Source organism: Aquarana catesbeiana, linkage group LG01, assembly GCF_042186555.1.
Source record: "Aquarana catesbeiana isolate 2022-GZ linkage group LG01, ASM4218655v1, whole genome shotgun sequence".
Classification (NCBI taxonomy): Eukaryota; Metazoa; Chordata; class Amphibia; order Anura; family Ranidae; genus Aquarana; species Aquarana catesbeiana.
Window position 1 is genome coordinate 933,381,743 of NC_133324.1, and position 20,078 is coordinate 933,401,820.

At 47.5% G+C, this 20,078-nt stretch overlaps 1 protein-coding gene across 1 annotated transcript in view; it reads right to left on the minus strand.

The window, feature by feature from the left end:
- Positions 1-14,333, minus strand: part of EXOC6B (exocyst complex component 6B) — a 443,087-nt gene extending 428,754 nt beyond the window's left edge. The window contains exon 1 of the mRNA XM_073611059.1: positions 13,395-14,333. Within this exon, the coding sequence (XP_073467160.1) occupies positions 13,395-13,483 (89 nt within the window). The 5' untranslated portion in view covers positions 13,484-14,333. The remainder of the gene's footprint in view (positions 1-13,394) is intronic.
- Between the last annotated feature and the right edge of the window lie 5,745 nt (positions 14,334-20,078).

Consider the following 20,078-nt stretch of genomic DNA (forward strand, 5'->3'; position numbering starts at 1 on the left):
CTTCCATCATGTAGTGTGCCCTACCCCCACCTAACGTCACCTACTTCCATCATGTAGTGTGCCCTACCCCCACGTAACGTCACCTACTTCCATCATGTAGTGTTCCCTACCCCCCACGTAACGTCACCTACTTCCATCATGTAGTGTGCCCTACCCCCACGTAACGTCACCTACTTCCATCATGTAGTGTGCCCTACCCCCACGTAACGTCACCTACTTCCATCATGTAGTGTGCCCTACCCCCACGTAACGTCACCTACTTCCATCATGTAGTGTGCCCTACCTCCACCATGTAGTGTGACCTACCCCCACGTAACGTCACCTACTTCCATCATGTAGTGTGCCCTACCCCCACGTAACGTCACATACTTCCATCATGTAGTGTGCCCTACCCCCACGTAACGTCACCTACTTCCATCATGTAGTGTGCCCTACCCCCACGTAACGTCACCTACTTCCATCATGTAGTGTGCCCTACCCCCACCATGTAGTGTGACCTACCCCCACGTAACGTCACCTACTTCCATCATGTAGTGTGCCCTACTGCCCACGTAACATCACCTACTTCCATCATGTAGTGTGCCCTACCCCCACGTAACGTCGCCTACTTCCATCATGTAGCGTGCCCTTCCATCATGTAGTGTGCCCTACCCCCACCATGTAATGTGACCTACCCCCACGTAACGTCACCTACTTCCATCATGTAGTATGCCCTACCCCCACCTACTTCCATCATGTAGCGTGCCCTTCCATCATGTAGTGTGCCCTACCCCTACGTAACGTGACCTACTTACATCATGTATTGTGCCCTACTTCCATCATGTAGCATGTCATACCCCCACATAACGTGACCTACTTCCATCATGTAGCATGCCCTACCCCCACATAGGGTCACCTACTTCCATCATGTAGCATGCCCCCGATCCCCTGTACCCCACACCCTGCAGCTCCATGTACAATGTTTATCTCAAGTTGGACCCAGAATTGAGAATCTGTGCAGAAAAAGCAAGCACAAGTTTCACATTAAATAGGTTTTATTTTTATTCTACTATTTAATGCCATTTCTAAAAATTATTGTAATATCAAAAGCTCGATGATCACACCAATGTTCTGTGAGCTGTAGATGTGAACATTTCAGGGGTTCCCCAAGATCTCAAACTATTTTCCAAGGGTTCCTCCGAGGTAAAAATCGGGAGGCTGCAGTGAGGTTTGCTGTGGGGAGAGCAGAGATTATAAGAAAACAGAAGAGATAAGGTGAATGAGGAGATGGGCAGGAAGATCTGTGTAAGGGGAGTCTAAACTGCAGGATTGTGCTGGGAGAAATGAGCAGACAGAGGGAGGGGGGGTGAAGGGGGTGAAATGATTGGAGGAGCAAAGTGAAAGTAACTTATCTTAAACTAGAACAGAGCAGGAGGAGAATGACAGCCACTTCCATCTGCCAGGCAGGAGAAGCATCTGAATCTCCCAGCGCCCCCTTTTCACACAAATTAACACTACGCTCAGCGCAAGTGCCCTCTCTGCCCACCCCTTGTACCAGCACTGGTCCCCGGAACCCCCAATACTCATCTTTCTAGCACTCCCTCGTGCCTACAAGAAAGCCAGTGACAATACCCAGTGCCTCTGGGTATTGCGGAGCATTTGACCTCCTCCTTTGTGTCAGGTGCTGGGATCTAGGATCCATCTGGTGGACTCAGACACTGTCACAGCTCCTCCTAGTGCCCATACCTGGGTATTTAGAACTGGCAAAGAAGCGCTGGCAAGGTTTGTGTCATTAGCATTGGGGGGTTGGCACACCATTGCTTTGTCCTGAATGGGCAAGGTGACAGACTGTTTCATTAAAACAGTATTAAACCCAAAAGCAAACATTATTCCCCCTGATGAAGTCACGTGATGGTGACGTAACGCGCAGGGCCGTGACCGGAGCGTGCATCTCAAGTTGGACCCAGAATTGAGAATCTGTGCAGAAAAAGCAAGCACAAGTTTCATATTAAATATGTTTTATTTTTATTCTACTATTTAATGCCATTTCTAAAAATAATTGTTATATCAACAGCTCGCTGATCACACCAATGTTCTGTGAGCTGTAGTTGTGAATATTTCAGGGGTTCCCCAAGATCTCAAACTATTTGCCAAGGGTTCCTCTGAGGTAAAAAGGTTGAGAAGACCCTGATATAAGCAAACTGAATGTCTGGGACGTAGGTACACCCAGTGAACAATTGCAGGATCCTCTAGAGTTGGGTTCTAATTGCAGAGCTGTGGAAGGAGATAATGTATGTTATCCTACATAGAGACAAAGATATTCTACAGGATTCCTGAAGTCAGCTGAAAGCTGGGAAAAGCACCATTGCTGAGACAAAGGTGGTGCCACCAACTGCTTGGATGTCAGCTCAGCATTTCCTCCCGGGAGGCTCCATAATCTGAGCAGTTTGGTATGTAAATTTTTACAAGCTACCATAGCCAAGTGCCTGGCGCTACCCCCACCTCTCCATTGGCCCACTATTGGGATGGCGCCCATCTGAACAGCCAATAGCAAGGCACAGGAGTCAATGCCCCAGGTCCCACTCAATGGCAGCTGGTTCAAGTGGTTGTGTAAACCCTTACATATACCAAGTGAAGTGACTGGCCTCTGGTGATACACAGAGATGCAACAAATCCTCCTGCATAAATTCTAACATTTTATCTGCAACCAGAGCAGTTTAAAGTGCTGACTTATAAAGCTTGTCTGAGCTTTCAGAAAAAAAAAGGGTGGAGAGCTGAAGCTACGCTCTGCAGAGCTCAGTGAGGAAAGCCCCGAGATGCTGATTGGAGGGGAAGGGAGGGGAAGGGAGACCACACACACGAGGTTGTCAATCTGCTGGAGCTCCCTCCCCCGTCACCATTTATCTCTTGGTGTCAGGAAAACTTGTCAATAGTGATTCATGCGGATAGCAGAGGAAGGCGGCAACAGACAGAAATGACACTTTGTGCTTCTAACTGAGACAAGTACACACTATAGAGCAGGGGTCTTCAAACTACGGCCCTCCAGTTGTTCAGGAACTACAATTCCCATCATGCCTAGTCATGTCTGTGAATGTCAGAGTTTTACAATGCCTCATGGGACGTGTAGTTCTGCAACAGCTGGAGGGCCGTAGTTTGAGGATCCCTACTATAGAGGGATGTGCTTTGTTTATATTTTATGTCTGAGGTTTACAACCATTTTAGGTCAGCATATTGGAACACCCCAGGCTTTTGGGGCTCAGTAAGAAAACAAAAACGAAGAACAAAAAGCATGGAGAGGCCAGGGGTAGGCCCATTGAGGGGCCCATTGAGGCATCCCAAGGCTGCTGCACCAACTTTTAGTAGATTCCAGAAAAGCTTTACACAGCTCTGATGGCCACCCCCCGCTCAGAGAAACCAGAAGTAGTCCTGGAAGAAGAAGCGGAGACTTACAAAGTGACGTTATATGAAGTACACCGAGCAATGGTGCAATGAAGAAGTAGAGGACTATGCTCACGTCACAGGGGAATTTTCGCTTTAAAAAAAAAAAAAAAAACTTTGCACTGACTGGGATAGAGTCTGCATATCAGCAGTTCTGCCTCCATGTGCTGCATACTGTACTTGTTTTAGGTCACCCAAGAACCGAAGACATAGAACAGCATTTCTTGACCTTTTTTTCCCAGCTGTGGCACCCTTCAGGAGGTCACCCCCACGTCACGTACGAGGTCCATCTCGTCAGAGGCTTTTCACGTCAGAGGTCTGCCCACGTCACGTCAGGGGGTCCCCACACACCACAGTACCCACCATACACCAGAGGTCCTCCAAATCACATCAGATCCCCCCCTTCCCTCATCACATGAGTCTTCTCATCCATCTCTGATTCAAGACAAACTGGGTCTTGAGCTTGTAGCACCCCCCCGGAGGAACCCAAAACGCCAACCTGGTTGAGAACCACTGCCATAAACAGCCAGGCATCTAGCATTTATAGATTTCAGATATGGCAGCTCTGTATTCCATTGACATTTACTGACATGCATTTTGAACACAGAGAATTTCCTTCCAATAGACTTGAATATTATGGCCCAGGTCAGGAGGCAACAGACTACAGAACACAAATACGGTATTCTACAGAAGTTCTTCCTTCCATGGTGTGCGACCAATTTTTTTGTTTCTTCAAAGAATATATACCAGCCTAAACTGATGAATATTTTTTTTTTTTTTTTTTTTAAATATGTATTATAGCAGAGAGTATGAAAAAAAATAAAATTGCTGTTTTTTCAAGATTGTCGCTCTTTTATTGTTTATAGCACAAAAAATAAAAACTGCAGAGGCGATCAAATACCACCAAAAGAAAGCTCTATTTGTGGGGAAAAAAGGACGCCAATTTTGTCTGGGTACAACGTTGCACGACCGCGCAATTGTCAGTTAAAGCGACGCAGTGCCGGATCTCAAAAAATGCTCTGGTCATTAAGGGGGCAAATTCTACCGGGGCTGAAATGGTTAAGTAGGATAAAAATTTTTTTTTAAAAACACTAAATGTTTCTGGTCTGTAAAATGGATACAAAACAATAGAGCATAGATACCCAACCAATCCTGAGAGGAACACAGGGGTAGGGGGGCACTGCTGACCTACTGGAAATGCCCCCATCCTGGCTGTCATCATGGACTATTCCAATCCTTTCTGAGTCTCTGAGCTGAAATCTGGAAGATCCATGTAAAGCAAAACCCTGATCTGTGGGCTTATCCAGGACCTCAGTGTATTGAAGACACGGCGCCAATGACAGCCGGGAAACTGAGATGTATAGAAGAAGAACCACCAGAATTGTAAAAGTTTATATACAAGTTATTTATACTTTTATGGAATATTAAGATCATATCTCAAATTATGTTAACCTAAAGTATCAGATTTCCAAATTACCAGCTATTATTAGTGAATTGCTTCACCATTATAACATCTTACTGTATCCAGCTATACGTGTGCTACTTTGGAAATATGCGAGTGGGTATCATCACTTTGACTGCATCATTTTTATTTTGTTTACTTGTCTAACTTTTAATAAAATATTTTGACAAGAATGAGAACCAGCGATGGCGCCCCTCGGGGGGTCTCTCAGGAAAGGAGTTTACCAACAACCAGAGTGATCATGTGTCTGCAGACCACCAATACACACAGAGCGCCAGGTACATCACATGACTTCCTCCACCCCCTTATCCCACAGGAGGGCGGGGTCAGCACACAGACTGGAGGACAGCTCTGAGGATTCATCCAATCACATCACAGAGAATGAGGCCGACACCAATCACAGATGGACAGATACTATTAATTACATATCATGTGAGCCCAACCCAGAGACCCGTCCCATCACCACCCCAGCACACACAGGACAGTCTCTCTATCAGTCTCTTATCACACAGGACAGTCTCTCTATCAGTCTCTTATCACACAGGGCAGTCTCTCTATCAGTCTCTTGTCACACAGGACAGTCTCTCTGTCAGTCTCTAGTCGCCCAGGACAGTCTCTCTGTCAGTCTCTAGTCGCCCAGGACAGTCTCTCTATCAGTCTCTTGTCACACAGGACAGTCTATCAGTCTCTTGTCACACAGGACATTCTATCAGTCTCTTGTCACACAGGACAGTCTATCAGTCTCTTGTCACACAGGACAGTCTATCAGTCTCTTGTCACACATGACAGTCTATCAGTCTCTTGTCACACAGGACAGTCTATCAGTCTCTTGTCACACAGGACAGTCTATCAGTCTCTTGTCACACAGGACATTCTATCAGTCTCTTGTCACACAGGACAGTCTATCAGTCTCTTGTCACACAGGACAGTCTCTCTCTTGTCACACAGGACAGTCTCTCTCTTGTCACACAGGACAGTCTCTCTCTTGTCACACAGGACAGTCTCTCTCTTGTCACACAGGACAGTCTCTCTCTTGTCACACAGGACAGTCTCTCTCTTGTCACACAGGACAGTCTCTCTCTTGTCACACAGGACAGTCTCTCTCTTGTCACACAGGACAGTCTCTCTCTTGTCACACAGGACAGTCTCTCTATCAGTCGCTTGTCACACAGGACAGTCTCTCTATCAGTCTCTTATCACACAGGACAGTCTCTCTCTTGTCACACAGGACAGTCTCTTTATCAGTCTCTTATCACACAGGACAGTCTCTCTCTTGTCACACAGGACAGTCTATCAGTAAGTCTCTAGTCACCCAGGACAGTCTATCAGTCTCTTGTCACACAGGACAGTCTCTCTATCAGTCTCTTGTCACACAGGACAGTCTCTCTCTTGTCACACAGGACAGTCTCTCTATCAGTCTCTTGTCACACAGGACAGTCTATCAGTCTCTTGTCACACAGGAAAGTCTATCAGTCTCTTGTCACACAGGACAGTCTATCAGTCGCTTGTCACACAGGACAGTCTATCAGTCGCTTGTCACACAGGACAGTCTATCAGTCGCTTGTCACACAGGACAGTCTATCAGTCTCTTGTCACACAGGACAGTCTCTCTGTCAGTCTCTTATCACACAGGACAGTCTCTCTGTCAGTCTCTAGTCGCCTAGGACAGTCTCTCTATCAGTCTTCTGTAACACAGGACAGTCTATCAGTCTTCTGTCACACAGGACAGTCTATCAGTCTTCTGTCACACAGGACAGTCTATCAGTCTTCTGTCACACAGGACAGTCTATCAGTCGCTTGTCACACAGGACAGTCTATCAGTCGCTTGTCACACAGGACAGTCTATCAGTCGCTTGTCACACAGGACAGTCTATCAGTCGCTTGTCACACAGGACAGTCTATCAGTCGCTTGTCACACAGGACAGTCTATCAGTCGCTTGTCACACAGGACAGTCTATCAGTCGCTTGTCACACAGGACAGTCTATCAGTCGCTTGTCACACAGGACAGTCTATCAGTCTCTTGTCACACAGGACAGTCTCTCTCTCTTGTCACACAGGTCAGTCTCTCTCTCTTGTCACACAGGTCAGTCTCTCTCTCTTGTCACACAGGGCAGTCTCTCTCTCAGTCTCTTATCACACAGGACAGTCTCTGTCAGTCTCTAGTCGCCCAGGACAGTCTCTCTATCAGTCTTCTGTAACACAGGACAGTCTATCAGTCTCTTGTCACACAGGACAGTCTATCAGTCTCTTGTCACACAGGACAGTCTATCAGTCTCTTGTCACACAGGACAGTCTATCAGTCTCTTGTCACACAGGACAGTCTATCAGTCTCTTGTCACACAGGACAGTCTATCAGTCTCTTGTCACACAGGACAGTCTATCAGTCTCTTGTCACACAGGACAGTCTATCAGTCTCTTGTCACACAGGACAGTCTATCAGTCTCTTGTCACACAGGACAGTCTATCAGTCTCTTGTCACACAGGACAGTCTATCAGTCTCTTGTCACACAGGACAGTCTATCAGTCTCTTGTCACACAGGACAGTCTATCAGTCTCTTGTCACACAGGACAGTCTATCAGTCTCTTGTCACACAGGACAGTCTATCAGTCTCTTGTCACACAGGACAGTCTATCAGTCTCTTGTCACACAGGACAGTCTATCAGTCTCTTGTCACACAGGACAGTCTATCAGTCTCTTGTCACACAGGACAGTCTATCAGTCTCTTGTCACACAGGACAGTCTATCAGTCTCTTGTCACACAGGACAGTCTATCAGTCTCTTGTCACACAGGACAGTCTATCAGTCTCTTGTCACACAGGACAGTCTATCAGTCTCTTGTCACACAGGACAGTCTATCAGTCTCTTGTCACACAGGACAGTCTATCAGTCTCTTGTCACAGAGGACAGTCTATCAGTCTCTTGTCACACAGGACAGTCTATCAGTCTCTTGTCACACAGGACAGTCTATCAGTCTCTTGTCACACAGGACAGTCTATCAGTCTCTTGTCACACAGGACAGTCTATCAGTCGCTTGTCACACAGGACAGTCTATCAGTCGCTTGTCACACAGGACAGTCTATCAGTCGCTTGTCACACAGGACAGTCTATCAGTCGCTTGTCACACAGGACAGTCTATCAGTCGCTTGTCACACAGGACAGTCTATCAGTCTCTTGTCACACAGGACAGTCTATCAGTCTCTTGTCACACAGGACAGTCTATCAGTCGCTTGTCACACAGGACAGTCTATCAGTCGCTTGTCACACAGGACAGTCTATCAGTCGCTTGTCACACAGGACAGTCTATCAGTCGCTTGTCACACAGGACAGTCTATCAGTCGCTTGTCACACAGGACAGTCTATCAGTCGCTTGTCACACAGGACAGTCTATCAGTCTCTTGTCACACAGGACAGTCTCTCTATCAGTCTCTTGTCACACAGGACAGTCTCTCTCTCTTGTCACACAGGTCAGTCTCTCTCTCTTGTCACACAGGTCAGTCTCTCTCTCTTGTCACACAGGTCAGTCTCTCTCTCTTGTCACACAGGGCAGTCTCTCTCTCTTGTCACACAGGGCAGTCTCTCTCTCAGTCTCTAGTCGCCCAGGACAGTCTATCAGTCTCTTGTCACACAGGACAGTCTATCAGTCTCTTGTCACACAGGACAGTCTATCAGTCTCTTGTCACACAGGACAGTCTATCAGTCTCTTGTCACACAGGACAGTCTCTCTATATCAGTCTCTTATCACACAGAACAGTCTCTCTCTTGTCACACAGGACAGTCTCTCTATCAGTCTCTTGTCACACAGGACAGTCTCTCTATCAGTCTCTTGTCACACAGGACAGTCTCTCTCTTGTCACACAGGACAGTCTCTCTCTTGTCACACAGGACAGTCTCTCTCTTGTCACACAGGACAGTCTCTCTATCAGTCTCTTATCACACAGGACAGTCTCTCTGTCAGTCTCTAGTCGCCTAGGACAGTCTATCAGTCTTCTGTAACACAGGACAGTCTATCAGTCTTCTGTAACACAGGACAGTCTATCAGTCTTCTGTAACACAGGACAGTCTATCAGTCTTCTGTAACACAGGACAGTCTATCAGTCGCTTGTCACACAGGACAGTCTATCAGTCGCTTGTCACACAGGACAGTCTATCAGTCGCTTGTCACACAGGACAGTCTATCAGTCGCTTGTCACACAGGACAGTCTATCAGTCGCTTGTCACACAGGACAGTCTATCAGTCGCTTGTCACACAGGACAGTCTATCAGTCGCTTGTCACACAGGACAGTCTATCAGTCGCTTGTCACACAGGACAGTCTATCAGTCGCTTGTCACACAGGACAGTCTATCAGTCGCTTGTCACACAGGACAGTCTATCAGTCGCTTGTCACACAGGACAGTCTATCAGTCGCTTGTCACACAGGACAGTCTATCAGTCTCTTGTCACACAGGACAGTCTCTCTATCAGTCTCTTGTCACACAGGACAGTTTCTCTCTCTTGTCACACAGGACAGTCTCTCTCTCTTGTCACACAGGTCAGTCTCTCTCTCTTGTCACACAGGGCAGTCTCTCTCTCTTGTCACACAGGGCAGTCTCTCTCTCAGTCTCTAGTCGCCCAGGACAGTCTATCAGTCTCTTGTCACACAGGACAGTCTATCAGTCTCTTGTCACACAGGACAGTCTATCAGTCTCTTGTCACACAGGACAGTCTATCAGTCTCTTGTCACACAGGACAGTCTCTCTATATCAGTCTCTTATCACACAGAACAGTCTCTCTCTTGTCACACAGGACAGTCTCTCTATCAGTCTCTTGTCACACAGGACAGTCTCTCTATCAGTCTCTTGTCACACAGGACAGTCTCTCTCTTGTCACACAGGACAGTCTCTCTCTTGTCACACAGGACAGTCTCTCTCTTGTCACACAGGACAGTCTCTCTATCAGTCTCTTATCACACAGGACAGTCTCTCTGTCAGTCTCTAGTCGCCTAGGACAGTCTCTCTATCAGTCTTCTGTAACACAGGACAGTCTATCAGTCTTCTGTAACACAGGACAGTCTATCAGTCTTCTGTAACACAGGACAGTCTATCAGTCGCTTGTCACACAGGACAGTCTATCAGTCGCTTGTCACACAGGACAGTCTATCAGTCGCTTGTCACACAGGACAGTCTATCAGTCGCTTGTCACACAGGACAGTCTATCAGTCGCTTGTCACACAGGACAGTCTATCAGTCGCTTGTCACACAGGACAGTCTATCAGTCGCTTGTCACACAGGACAGTCTATCAGTCGCTTGTCACACAGGACAGTCTATCAGTCGCTTGTCACACAGGACAGTCTATCAGTCTCTTATCACACAGGACAGTCTCTCTGTCAGTCTCTAGTCGCCCAGGACAGTCTCTCTATCAGTTTTCTGTAACACAGGACAGTCTCTTGTCACACAGGACAGTCTCTCTATCAGTCGCTTGTCACACAGGACAGTCTATCAGTCGCTTGTCACACAGGACAGTCTCTTGTCACACAGGACAGTCTCTCTATCAGTCGCTTGTCACACAGGACAGTCTATCAGTCTCTTATCACACAGGACAGTCTCTTTGTCAGTCTCTAGTCGCCCAGGACAGTCTCTCTATCAGTCTTCTGTAACACAGGACAGTCTATCAGTCGCTTGTCACACAGGACAGTCTATCAGTCGCTTGTCACACAGGACAGTCTATCAGTCTCTTGTCACACAGGACAGTCTATCAGTCTCTTGTCACACAGGACAGTCTATCAGTCTCTTGTCACACAGGACAGTCTATCAGTCGCTTGTCACACAGGACAGTCTATCAGTCGCTTGTCACACAGGACAGTCTATCAGTCGCTTGTCACACAGGACAGTCTATCAGTCGCTTGTCACACAGGACAGTCTATCAGTCGCTTGTCACACAGGACAGTCTATCAGTCGCTTGTCACACAGGACAGTCTATCAGTCGCTTGTCACACAGGACAGTCTATCAGTCGCTTGTCACACAGGACAGTCTATCAGTCTCTTGTCACACAGGACAGTCTCTCTATCAGTCTCTTGTCACACAGGACAGTCTCTCTCTCTTGTCACACAGGTCAGTCTCTCTCTCTTGTCACACAGGTCAGTCTCTCTCTCTTGTCACACAGGTCAGTCTCTCTCTCTTGTCACACAGGGCAGTCTCTCTCTCTTGTCACACAGGGCAGTCTCTCTCTCAGTCTCTAGTCGCCCAGGACAGTCTATCAGTCTCTTGTCACACAGGACAGTCTATCAGTCTCTTGTCACACAGGACAGTCTATCAGTCTCTTGTCACACAGGACAGTCTATCAGTCTCTTGTCACACAGGACAGTCTCTCTATATCAGTCTCTTATCACACAGAACAGTCTCTCTCTTGTCACACAGGACAGTCTCTCTATCAGTCTCTTGTCACACAGGACAGTCTCTCTATCAGTCTCTTGTCACACAGGACAGTCTCTCTCTTGTCACACAGGACAGTCTCTCTCTTGTCACACAGGACAGTCTCTCTCTTGTCACACAGGACAGTCTCTCTATCAGTCTCTTATCACACAGGACAGTCTCTCTGTCAGTCTCTAGTCGCCTAGGACAGTCTCTCTATCAGTCTTCTGTAACACAGGACAGTCTATCAGTCTTCTGTAACACAGGACAGTCTATCAGTCTTCTGTAACACAGGACAGTCTATCAGTCGCTTGTCACACAGGACAGTCTATCAGTCGCTTGTCACACAGGACAGTCTATCAGTCGCTTGTCACACAGGACAGTCTATCAGTCGCTTGTCACACAGGACAGTCTATCAGTCGCTTGTCACACAGGACAGTCTATCAGTCGCTTGTCACACAGGACAGTCTATCAGTCGCTTGTCACACAGGACAGTCTATCAGTCGCTTGTCACACAGGACAGTCTATCAGTCGCTTGTCACACAGGACAGTCTATCAGTCGCTTGTCACACAGGACAGTCTATCAGTCGCTTGTCACACAGGACAGTCTATCAGTCGCTTGTCACACAGGACAGTCTATCAGTCTCTTGTCACACAGGACAGTCTCTCTATCAGTCTCTTGTCACACAGGACAGTTTCTCTCTCTTGTCACACAGGACAGTCTCTCTCTCTTGTCACACAGGTCAGTCTCTCTCTCTTGTCACACAGGGCAGTCTCTCTCTCAGTCTCTAGTCGCCCAGGACAGTCTATCAGTCTCTTGTCACACAGGACAGTCTATCAGTCTCTTGTCACACAGGACAGTCTATCAGTCTCTTGTCACACAGGACAGTCTATCAGTCTCTTGTCACACAGGACAGTCTCTCTATATCAGTCTCTTATCACACAGAACAGTCTCTCTCTTGTCACACAGGACAGTCTCTCTATCAGTCTCTTGTCACACAGGACAGTCTCTCTATCAGTCTCTTGTCACACAGGACAGTCTCTCTCTTGTCACACAGGACAGTCTCTCTCTTGTCACACAGGACAGTCTCTCTCTTGTCACACAGGACAGTCTCTCTATCAGTCTCTTATCACACAGGACAGTCTCTCTGTCAGTCTCTAGTCGCCTAGGACAGTCTCTCTATCAGTCTTCTGTAACACAGGACAGTCTATCAGTCTTCTGTAACACAGGACAGTCTATCAGTCGCTTGTCACACAGGACAGTCTATCAGTCGCTTGTCACACAGGACAGTCTATCAGTCGCTTGTCACACAGGACAGTCTATCAGTCGCTTGTCACACAGGACAGTCTATCAGTCGCTTGTCACACAGGACAGTCTATCAGTCGCTTGTCACACAGGACAGTCTATCAGTCGCTTGTCACACAGGACAGTCTATCAGTCGCTTGTCACACAGGACAGTCTATCAGTCGCTTGTCACACAGGACAGTCTATCAGTCTCTTATCACACAGGACAGTCTCTCTGTCAGTCTCTAGTCGCCCAGGACAGTCTCTCTATCAGTTTTCTGTAACACAGGACAGTCTCTTGTCACACAGGACAGTCTCTCTATCAGTCGCTTGTCACACAGGACAGTCTATCAGTCGCTTGTCACACAGGACAGTCTCTTGTCACACAGGACAGTCTCTCTATCAGTCGCTTGTCACACAGGACAGTCTATCAGTCTCTTATCACACAGGACAGTCTCTTTGTCAGTCTCTAGTCGCCCAGGACAGTCTCTCTATCAGTCTTCTGTAACACAGGACAGTCTATCAGTCGCTTGTCACACAGGACAGTCTATCAGTCGCTTGTCACACAGGACAGTCTATCAGTCTCTTGTCACACAGGACAGTCTATCAGTCTCTTGTCACACAGAACAGTCTCTCTCTTGTCACACAGAACAGTCTCTCTCTTGTCACACAGGACAGTCTATCAGTCGCTTGTCACACAGGACAGTCCATCAGTCAGTCTTTAGTTGCCCAGGCCAGTCTCTCTATATCAGTCTCCAGTCACACAGAAGTCTCTGTCTCTAGTGACACTCCTGTCTCCCTCCACACAGCAGTCTCTGGTTGCTCTCCAGTCTCTCACCTCAGGGTGGGCCCTATACAGTTGCTCTCGGTGGTCTCGATCTCCCTGAGGATCCTCTCATGTTCCGCCGCTGTCTCCAGCTCCGCCATGTTCGCTGGATTCTCCGGGCCCCGCCCTCTCCCAGACCCGTTCTAAACGCCGCGCTCCATGGACGTTGCGTTCCACAAGACGTCGCTTCCTGCGCAGAGCTACACGTTCCCCTCACGTCTTCCTGCGCTGCGTTCCACCTCCACGTACGTCCCCTTCTTCCGCATCTTTCCCCGACGTAAGTTGCTAACTGAGCTGCGTTCCATCGATTTACTTTTTGTTTCCTTGCGTTCCACTGTCCTTTTTTTTTTTTTTTTTTTTAGTTAGTTACTCGGAGTAGCACCGAGTAGTGAGTGTGAGGTTTATTCTCCTCCCGTTCTTAGGTTCACAATAAACCACATAGCTCCCAAATGTCCCTCATTCCCCCTCATTTGTCCCTCATTTTGCTCTGATCTATATAGATGTATATAAAATGCACCTTTTATCTTTCAAAAAAGTGTTTCCCGGGGCTGAACCTTTCATCCAATTTCTACATTGCTGCATTTGTAAATTTCAAAAGCCAATATAAAGGAATAATAGTGGTAAATAATAATAAACAAAAAAGCACTTGTGGGCTTACCTAAACTTTTTTGGGGAGTTAATTCTCCTTTAAGGGGGTGTGGCCTATTTCTATATACGTTCGTTTGTAGGTGTCCCTCATTCCCATCTCAAAATGTTGGGAGGTTTGTAAACCGTAATATGTCATCCTTATGAATATTGGAGGAGTAGGTGTGTACTGAGAGATCCGCATGGGCGGGGCTATGTCATGTGAGATCCGCCCAGGAGGGGACTATACCAACTATTGTCTGTCCTACATAATACAATGGGGGTTATTTCCTCCCACAGAGGTGTGGGAGGAACTATAATCAGACATCCCAAGTCTCCCGCGAGTCGCGGGAGTCTCCAGCATTTGGCTGTGGGATCATGGACACCCACGAGGGCGATCTCCCGGCTGGGCCTGTCACTCAGATACAGACAGAAGACGACCGAATGAAGTACAGCCACGGCGGCCACTCGGGCTGCTCTGTCTTCTGTCTGTATCTGAGTGACAGGCGGATGCAGGGCCGATACTGGGCAGGTGCACCCAGGCGCTGCGAGCTGAGGCAGATGGGGGGAGGGGGGTTTCTTTTCTTTTTAATGCTACAGCCTGCAGATCACAGCGCTCAGTCTCCTCTCTGTCTCCATCCATCAGCTTCCTTCTGGAGAATTCTATGACTGGGATGGCTCTCCGGCCCCAGCAGCCAGGCCCCAGGACCAGCAGCCCAGCTCCAGCAACCAGACCCCCGTCCCCAGCAACCAGACCCCCGTCCCCAGCAACCAGACCCTTGGCCCCAGCAACCAGACCCTTTGCCCCAGCAACCAGACCCTTTGCCCCAGCAACCAGACCCCTGTCCCCAACAACCAGACCCTTGGCCCCAGCAGCCAGACCCCACAGCCAAAACTCAGGACCAGCAGCCCAGCAGCCAGACCCCAGGGTCCAGCAGCCAGATCCCTGTCCCCAGCAACCAGACCCCTGGCTCCAGCAACCAGACCCCTGGCCCCAGCAACCAGACCCCTGACCCCAGCAACCAGACCCCTGACCCCAGCAACCAGACCCCTGGCCCCAGCAACCAGACCCCCGTCCCCAGCAACCAGACCACTGTCCCCAGCAACCAGACCCCTGGCCCCAGCAACCAGACCCCCGTCCCCAGCAACCAGACCCCCGTCCCCAGCAACCAGACCCCCGTCCCCAGCAACCAGACCACTGTCCCCAGCAACCAGACCCCTGGCCCCAGCAACCAGACCCCTGTCCCCAGCAACCAGACCCCTGACCCCAGCAACCAGACCCCTGGCCCCAGCAACCAGACCCCTGCCGCCAGCAGCCAGCCCCCCGTCCCCAGCAACCAGACCACTGTCCCCAGCAACCAGACCCCTGACCCCAGCAACCAGACCCTTGGCCCCAGCAACCAGACCCCTGTCCCCAGCAACCAGACCCTTGACCCCAGCAACCAGACCCTTGGCCCCAGCAACCAGATCCCTGTCCTCAGCAACTAGACCCTTGACCCCAGCAACCAGACCCCCGTCCCCAGCAACCAGAAAATCCCAAATTTTGGGTTGATCTCAAAAAAGTAAGAGAGGGGAAATCTTCCAATGGGGACACCAATTCTAGTGACCTGGGGGTCCCCAAGGAATTCCCCCATTCATTTGCAGGGAATTCATTTGCAGGGATTTCCTCTCACTTCCTGTTTTGGCTATGGGACAGGAAGTGAAGGGAAATCTCCCCAATAGGACACAGATTTCGAAAAAAAAACTGACAGGGGGTTATAATTCCTCATTCACTCTATCCAAAATGAGAAAAAAAAAGTTTTGCCTGTTGTTCTACATTAACCGCTTAAGGACCGACCCACGTACATTTACTATGGCAGGGCTTTCAGTCCTCTCACATTTTGAATGACAATAACTCAGTCATGCAACACTGTACCTAAATAAAATGTTTGTCCTTTTTCACACAAATCAAGCTTTCTTTTGGTGGTATTTAACCACTTCCTGCCCGCTATATAGCAATATGAGATTGAGGAAAGTGGTTCTGTTATCCTGACCGGACGTCATATGATGTGATCAGGATAACAAGCCGCCGCACCGCAACTCCGATCTAGGTAAAGAGCCTCTGACGGAGACTTTTTTTTTTTTTTGATCAGCCGTGTCCAATCATAGCTGATCACGATGTAAATAGGGAGAGCGTGTATCAGCTTTTCCTCTATTGCTCTCCTGTCAGGGGGAGTCTGCACTAACCGATTATCAGCGCAGCCCCCCCCCCCCCCCCCGAGGATCCCCACCCAGGGCCACCAGGGATGCCACCACTGATAACCACCAGGTATGCCACCCATGGCCACCAGGGATGCCTATGTGTTCCCACATATGATGCTAATCAGTGCCCATCAGAAATACCTGCCAGTGCCTCCATAGCAGTGATGCCCATCAGTACCATCTATCAGTGTCCATCAGTGCCACTCATCAATGTACATCAGTGCCCACCTATCAGTGCCCATCCATGCCCATCAGTGCCACCTATCAGTGCCCATCAGTGCCGCCTATCAGAGCCACCCATAAGTACCCATCAGTGCAGCCTTTCAGTGTCTATCAGTGCCACCTATCAGTGCCCATCAGTGCCCACCTATCAGTGCCACCCATAAGTACCCATCAGGACAGCCTTTCAGTGCCCATCAGTGCTGCCTATGAGTGCCCATCTGTGACGCCTATGAGTGCCCATCAGTGCTGCCTATGAGTGCCCAATTGTGCCACTTATGAGTGCCCATCTGTGCCACCTATGAGTGCCCATCATTGCTGCATATCAGTTCCGCCTATCAGTCCCCATCAGTGTCGCATATCAGTGCCCATCATCAGTGCCACCTCATTGGTGCCACCTCATCATTATCCATCAGTACTGCCTTATCAGAGCCCATGAGTGCCGCAAACCCGCGCTTTGCTGGCGGGTTTGCGGCGCTGTCCCATTGTTTTCAATGGGAAGGGGCGCTTTAGGAGCGGTGAATACAGCGCTCCTATATCGCTGCAAAGATGGGGCTTGCAGGACTTTTTTCCCGTCCTGCAAGCCCTCGGACTTTCACACTGGAGACACAGGAGAGGCTCTTTACAGGCGCTATACAGGTGCTATTTTTAGCGCTGCAGCGCCTGTAAGCGTGGTAGCCTAAGGGGGTGATTTACAAAGGCGAATGCGCTGCGCTGGTTCATACCTTAATTGGTGCGCCAGAAAAATCATTGATTAAACGTGTGAACCAGCGCACGCAGACGCGCAACACAATAATAAATATGTAAACTGCACCTGGTGCTAGGGTAACTACGGTTTTCTCATTGATAATAGTGCACGCCCAATACAATTGGTTCATTTCATCTCATTGGATGTGTCTTGTTAGACAATTAGTAGGTGTTCTCAGTTAATTAACCCTTTTGATGCTAATCTCATTCCTATCACTTCTAATATATCTTTGAAATGTGTTTTTTCTATTTTTACCCAAATCTTTCAATACATTACAAAGAACAGAGAAGTGTTTCTAAACCCAATAAATTAAAATTTTCAGATCTTGATCTTTAACCACTTCAGCCCCGGAAGGATTTACCCCCTTCCTGACCAGAGCACTTTTTACAATTTGGCACTGCGTCGTTTTAACTGCTAATTGCGCGGTCATGCAATGCTGTACCCAAACAAAATTTGCGTCCTTTTCTTCCCACAAATAGAGCTTTCTTTTTATGGTATTTGATCACCTCTGCCGCTTTTATTTTTTGCGCTATAAACGGAAAAAGATGGAAAATTTTGAAAAAAAATGATATTTTCTACTTTTTGTTATAAAAAAAATCCAATAAACTCCATTTTAGTCATACATTTAGGCCAAAATGTATTCAGCCACGTCTTTGGTAAAAAAAATGTCAATAAGCGTATATATATTTGTTTGCCCAAAAGTTATAGCGCCTACAAACTAGGGTACATTTTCTGGAATTTACACAGCTTTTAGTTTATGACTGCCTATCTCATTTCTTGAGGTGCTAAAATGGCAGGGCACTACAACCCCCCCCCCCCCCCCCAAAATGACCCCATTTTGGAAAGTGGACACCCCAAGGAAATTTCTGAGAGGCATGTTAAGCCCACTGAATATTAAATTTTTTCGACCCAAGTGATTGAATAATGATAAAAAAAAAAAAAATTACAAAAAGTTGTCACTAAATGATATATTGCTCACACATGCCATGGTTATATGTGGAATTGCACCCCAAAATACATTTAGCTGCTTCTCCTGAGTATGGGGATACCACATGTGTGGGACTTTTTATGAGCCTAGCCGCGTACGGGGCCCCGAAAACCAAGCACCGCCTTCAGGATTTCTAAGGGCGTAAATTTTTGATTTCACTCCTCACTATCTATCACAGTTTTGAAGGCCATAAAATGCCCAGATGGCACAAACCTCCCCAAATGACCCCATTTTGGAAAGTAGACACCCCAAGCTATTTGCTGAGAGGCATGTTGAGTCCATGGAATATTTTATATTTTGACATAAGTTGCGGGAAAATGACAAACTTTTTTTTTTTTTTGTGATGGCATCTTGGGAGACCCCGTGTTAGTGTGCCTAGTCTGTGCAATGCTGTACCCTACGCTAATACTCAACTAGTGTATGGTAGCGTTCAAAACATTCACCAATGCAAAGACCAGGATTGTCAGGACAGGAGGGACAATAATACCGGGTGTCATGCCTATATCCACACTTGCTGCAGACACAACATCTTCTTTGGGGGGCTCGTTGGGTAGGGGTACTCGGGAGGACATAAAGAAAATGCCTCTCATGCACCCGGCTTACTGCATTTGGATTGGGGAAGGTGAGGTGGAGCACCGTCTGGAAACAGAAGGGCTCTGACGATCTCTTCCTGGAATTTAAGGAAGGATCCAGTCTGTCCTGAAGCTCTGTATAGCACATGAGCGTTCAGCAAAGCCAATTGAAATAGATAAACAGACACTTTCTTGTACCAGCGTCTGGCCTTACGGGCAACTAGGTACGACGCCAACAACTGGTCGTTGAGGTCCACCCCTCTCATGTTAAGGTTATATTCGTGGATACAGAGGGGTTTCTCCACAACACCAGTCGCCATAGGAATTTGGACCGTCGTGTCCGCATGAAGGGAGGTACAGTAAGAAGAAAACATTCTTATTATCCCTTCACTTCATAGCGAGCAAATTATTACGCTGCAAGCAGGCTCTCTCCCCCAGCCTAAGATGGGAATCTACCAGCCGCTGGGGAAAGCCCAGGCGATTAGGTCGCACGGTGCCACATGCTCCAATCTAATGATCAAACAGGTGACTAAAAAGTGGCACGCTCGTATAATAATTGTCTACGTACAAGTGGTACCCCTTTCTGAATAAGGGTGACACCAAGTCCCACACTATCTTGCCAGCACTTCCTATGTAGTCAGGGCAGTTTGTCGGCTCTACGTGACTATCTTTTCCCTCGTAAACCATAAAACTTGTCTTATAAACTAGCGTTCGTAATGGAGAATTAACATTCATGACGTGGCAAATTATGAAATCTTGAAATGCAGCGCACAATTCTCTTCTTTAATGGGATAATAATGAAGCTGCTTTTGCTGGTGATACTGATGGAGTTATTGCAAACACATTTTCAAAGGTTTTTTTTTCTAGTGATATCAAGAATAATATTATTATGCTTGTTTTTTTTTTTAGTCAAGTTACCACGACACCATTATCCTGTAGTTTTTAAGATCAAAGATACAACTATGTTGGTGTCCCTTGTCAATTGTACATTGTATTTTTGTAACTGCCTACTCCCAATTTGTCATTTGAAGTAAAACACATAGCCAAGTATAATTCTTCACAATTTTTTTTATTGTGCATTAAAAAAAGAAAACAAATAAAATTAGACATGCTATCTGCCAATAGAACTTAACCAAAAAGTGCATTCTATGCATCCAAAAATATAGAAAATATAACAAATCAAATCATTATTATTCAACCAAAAAATAAAATAAAAGCCTCATGCATGTGTCCTGCTTCTTAATATAGGGGGTCAACAATGCCAAAAGTTGGTGAAAGCAGGGATCCGTCATCCGGAGATAATT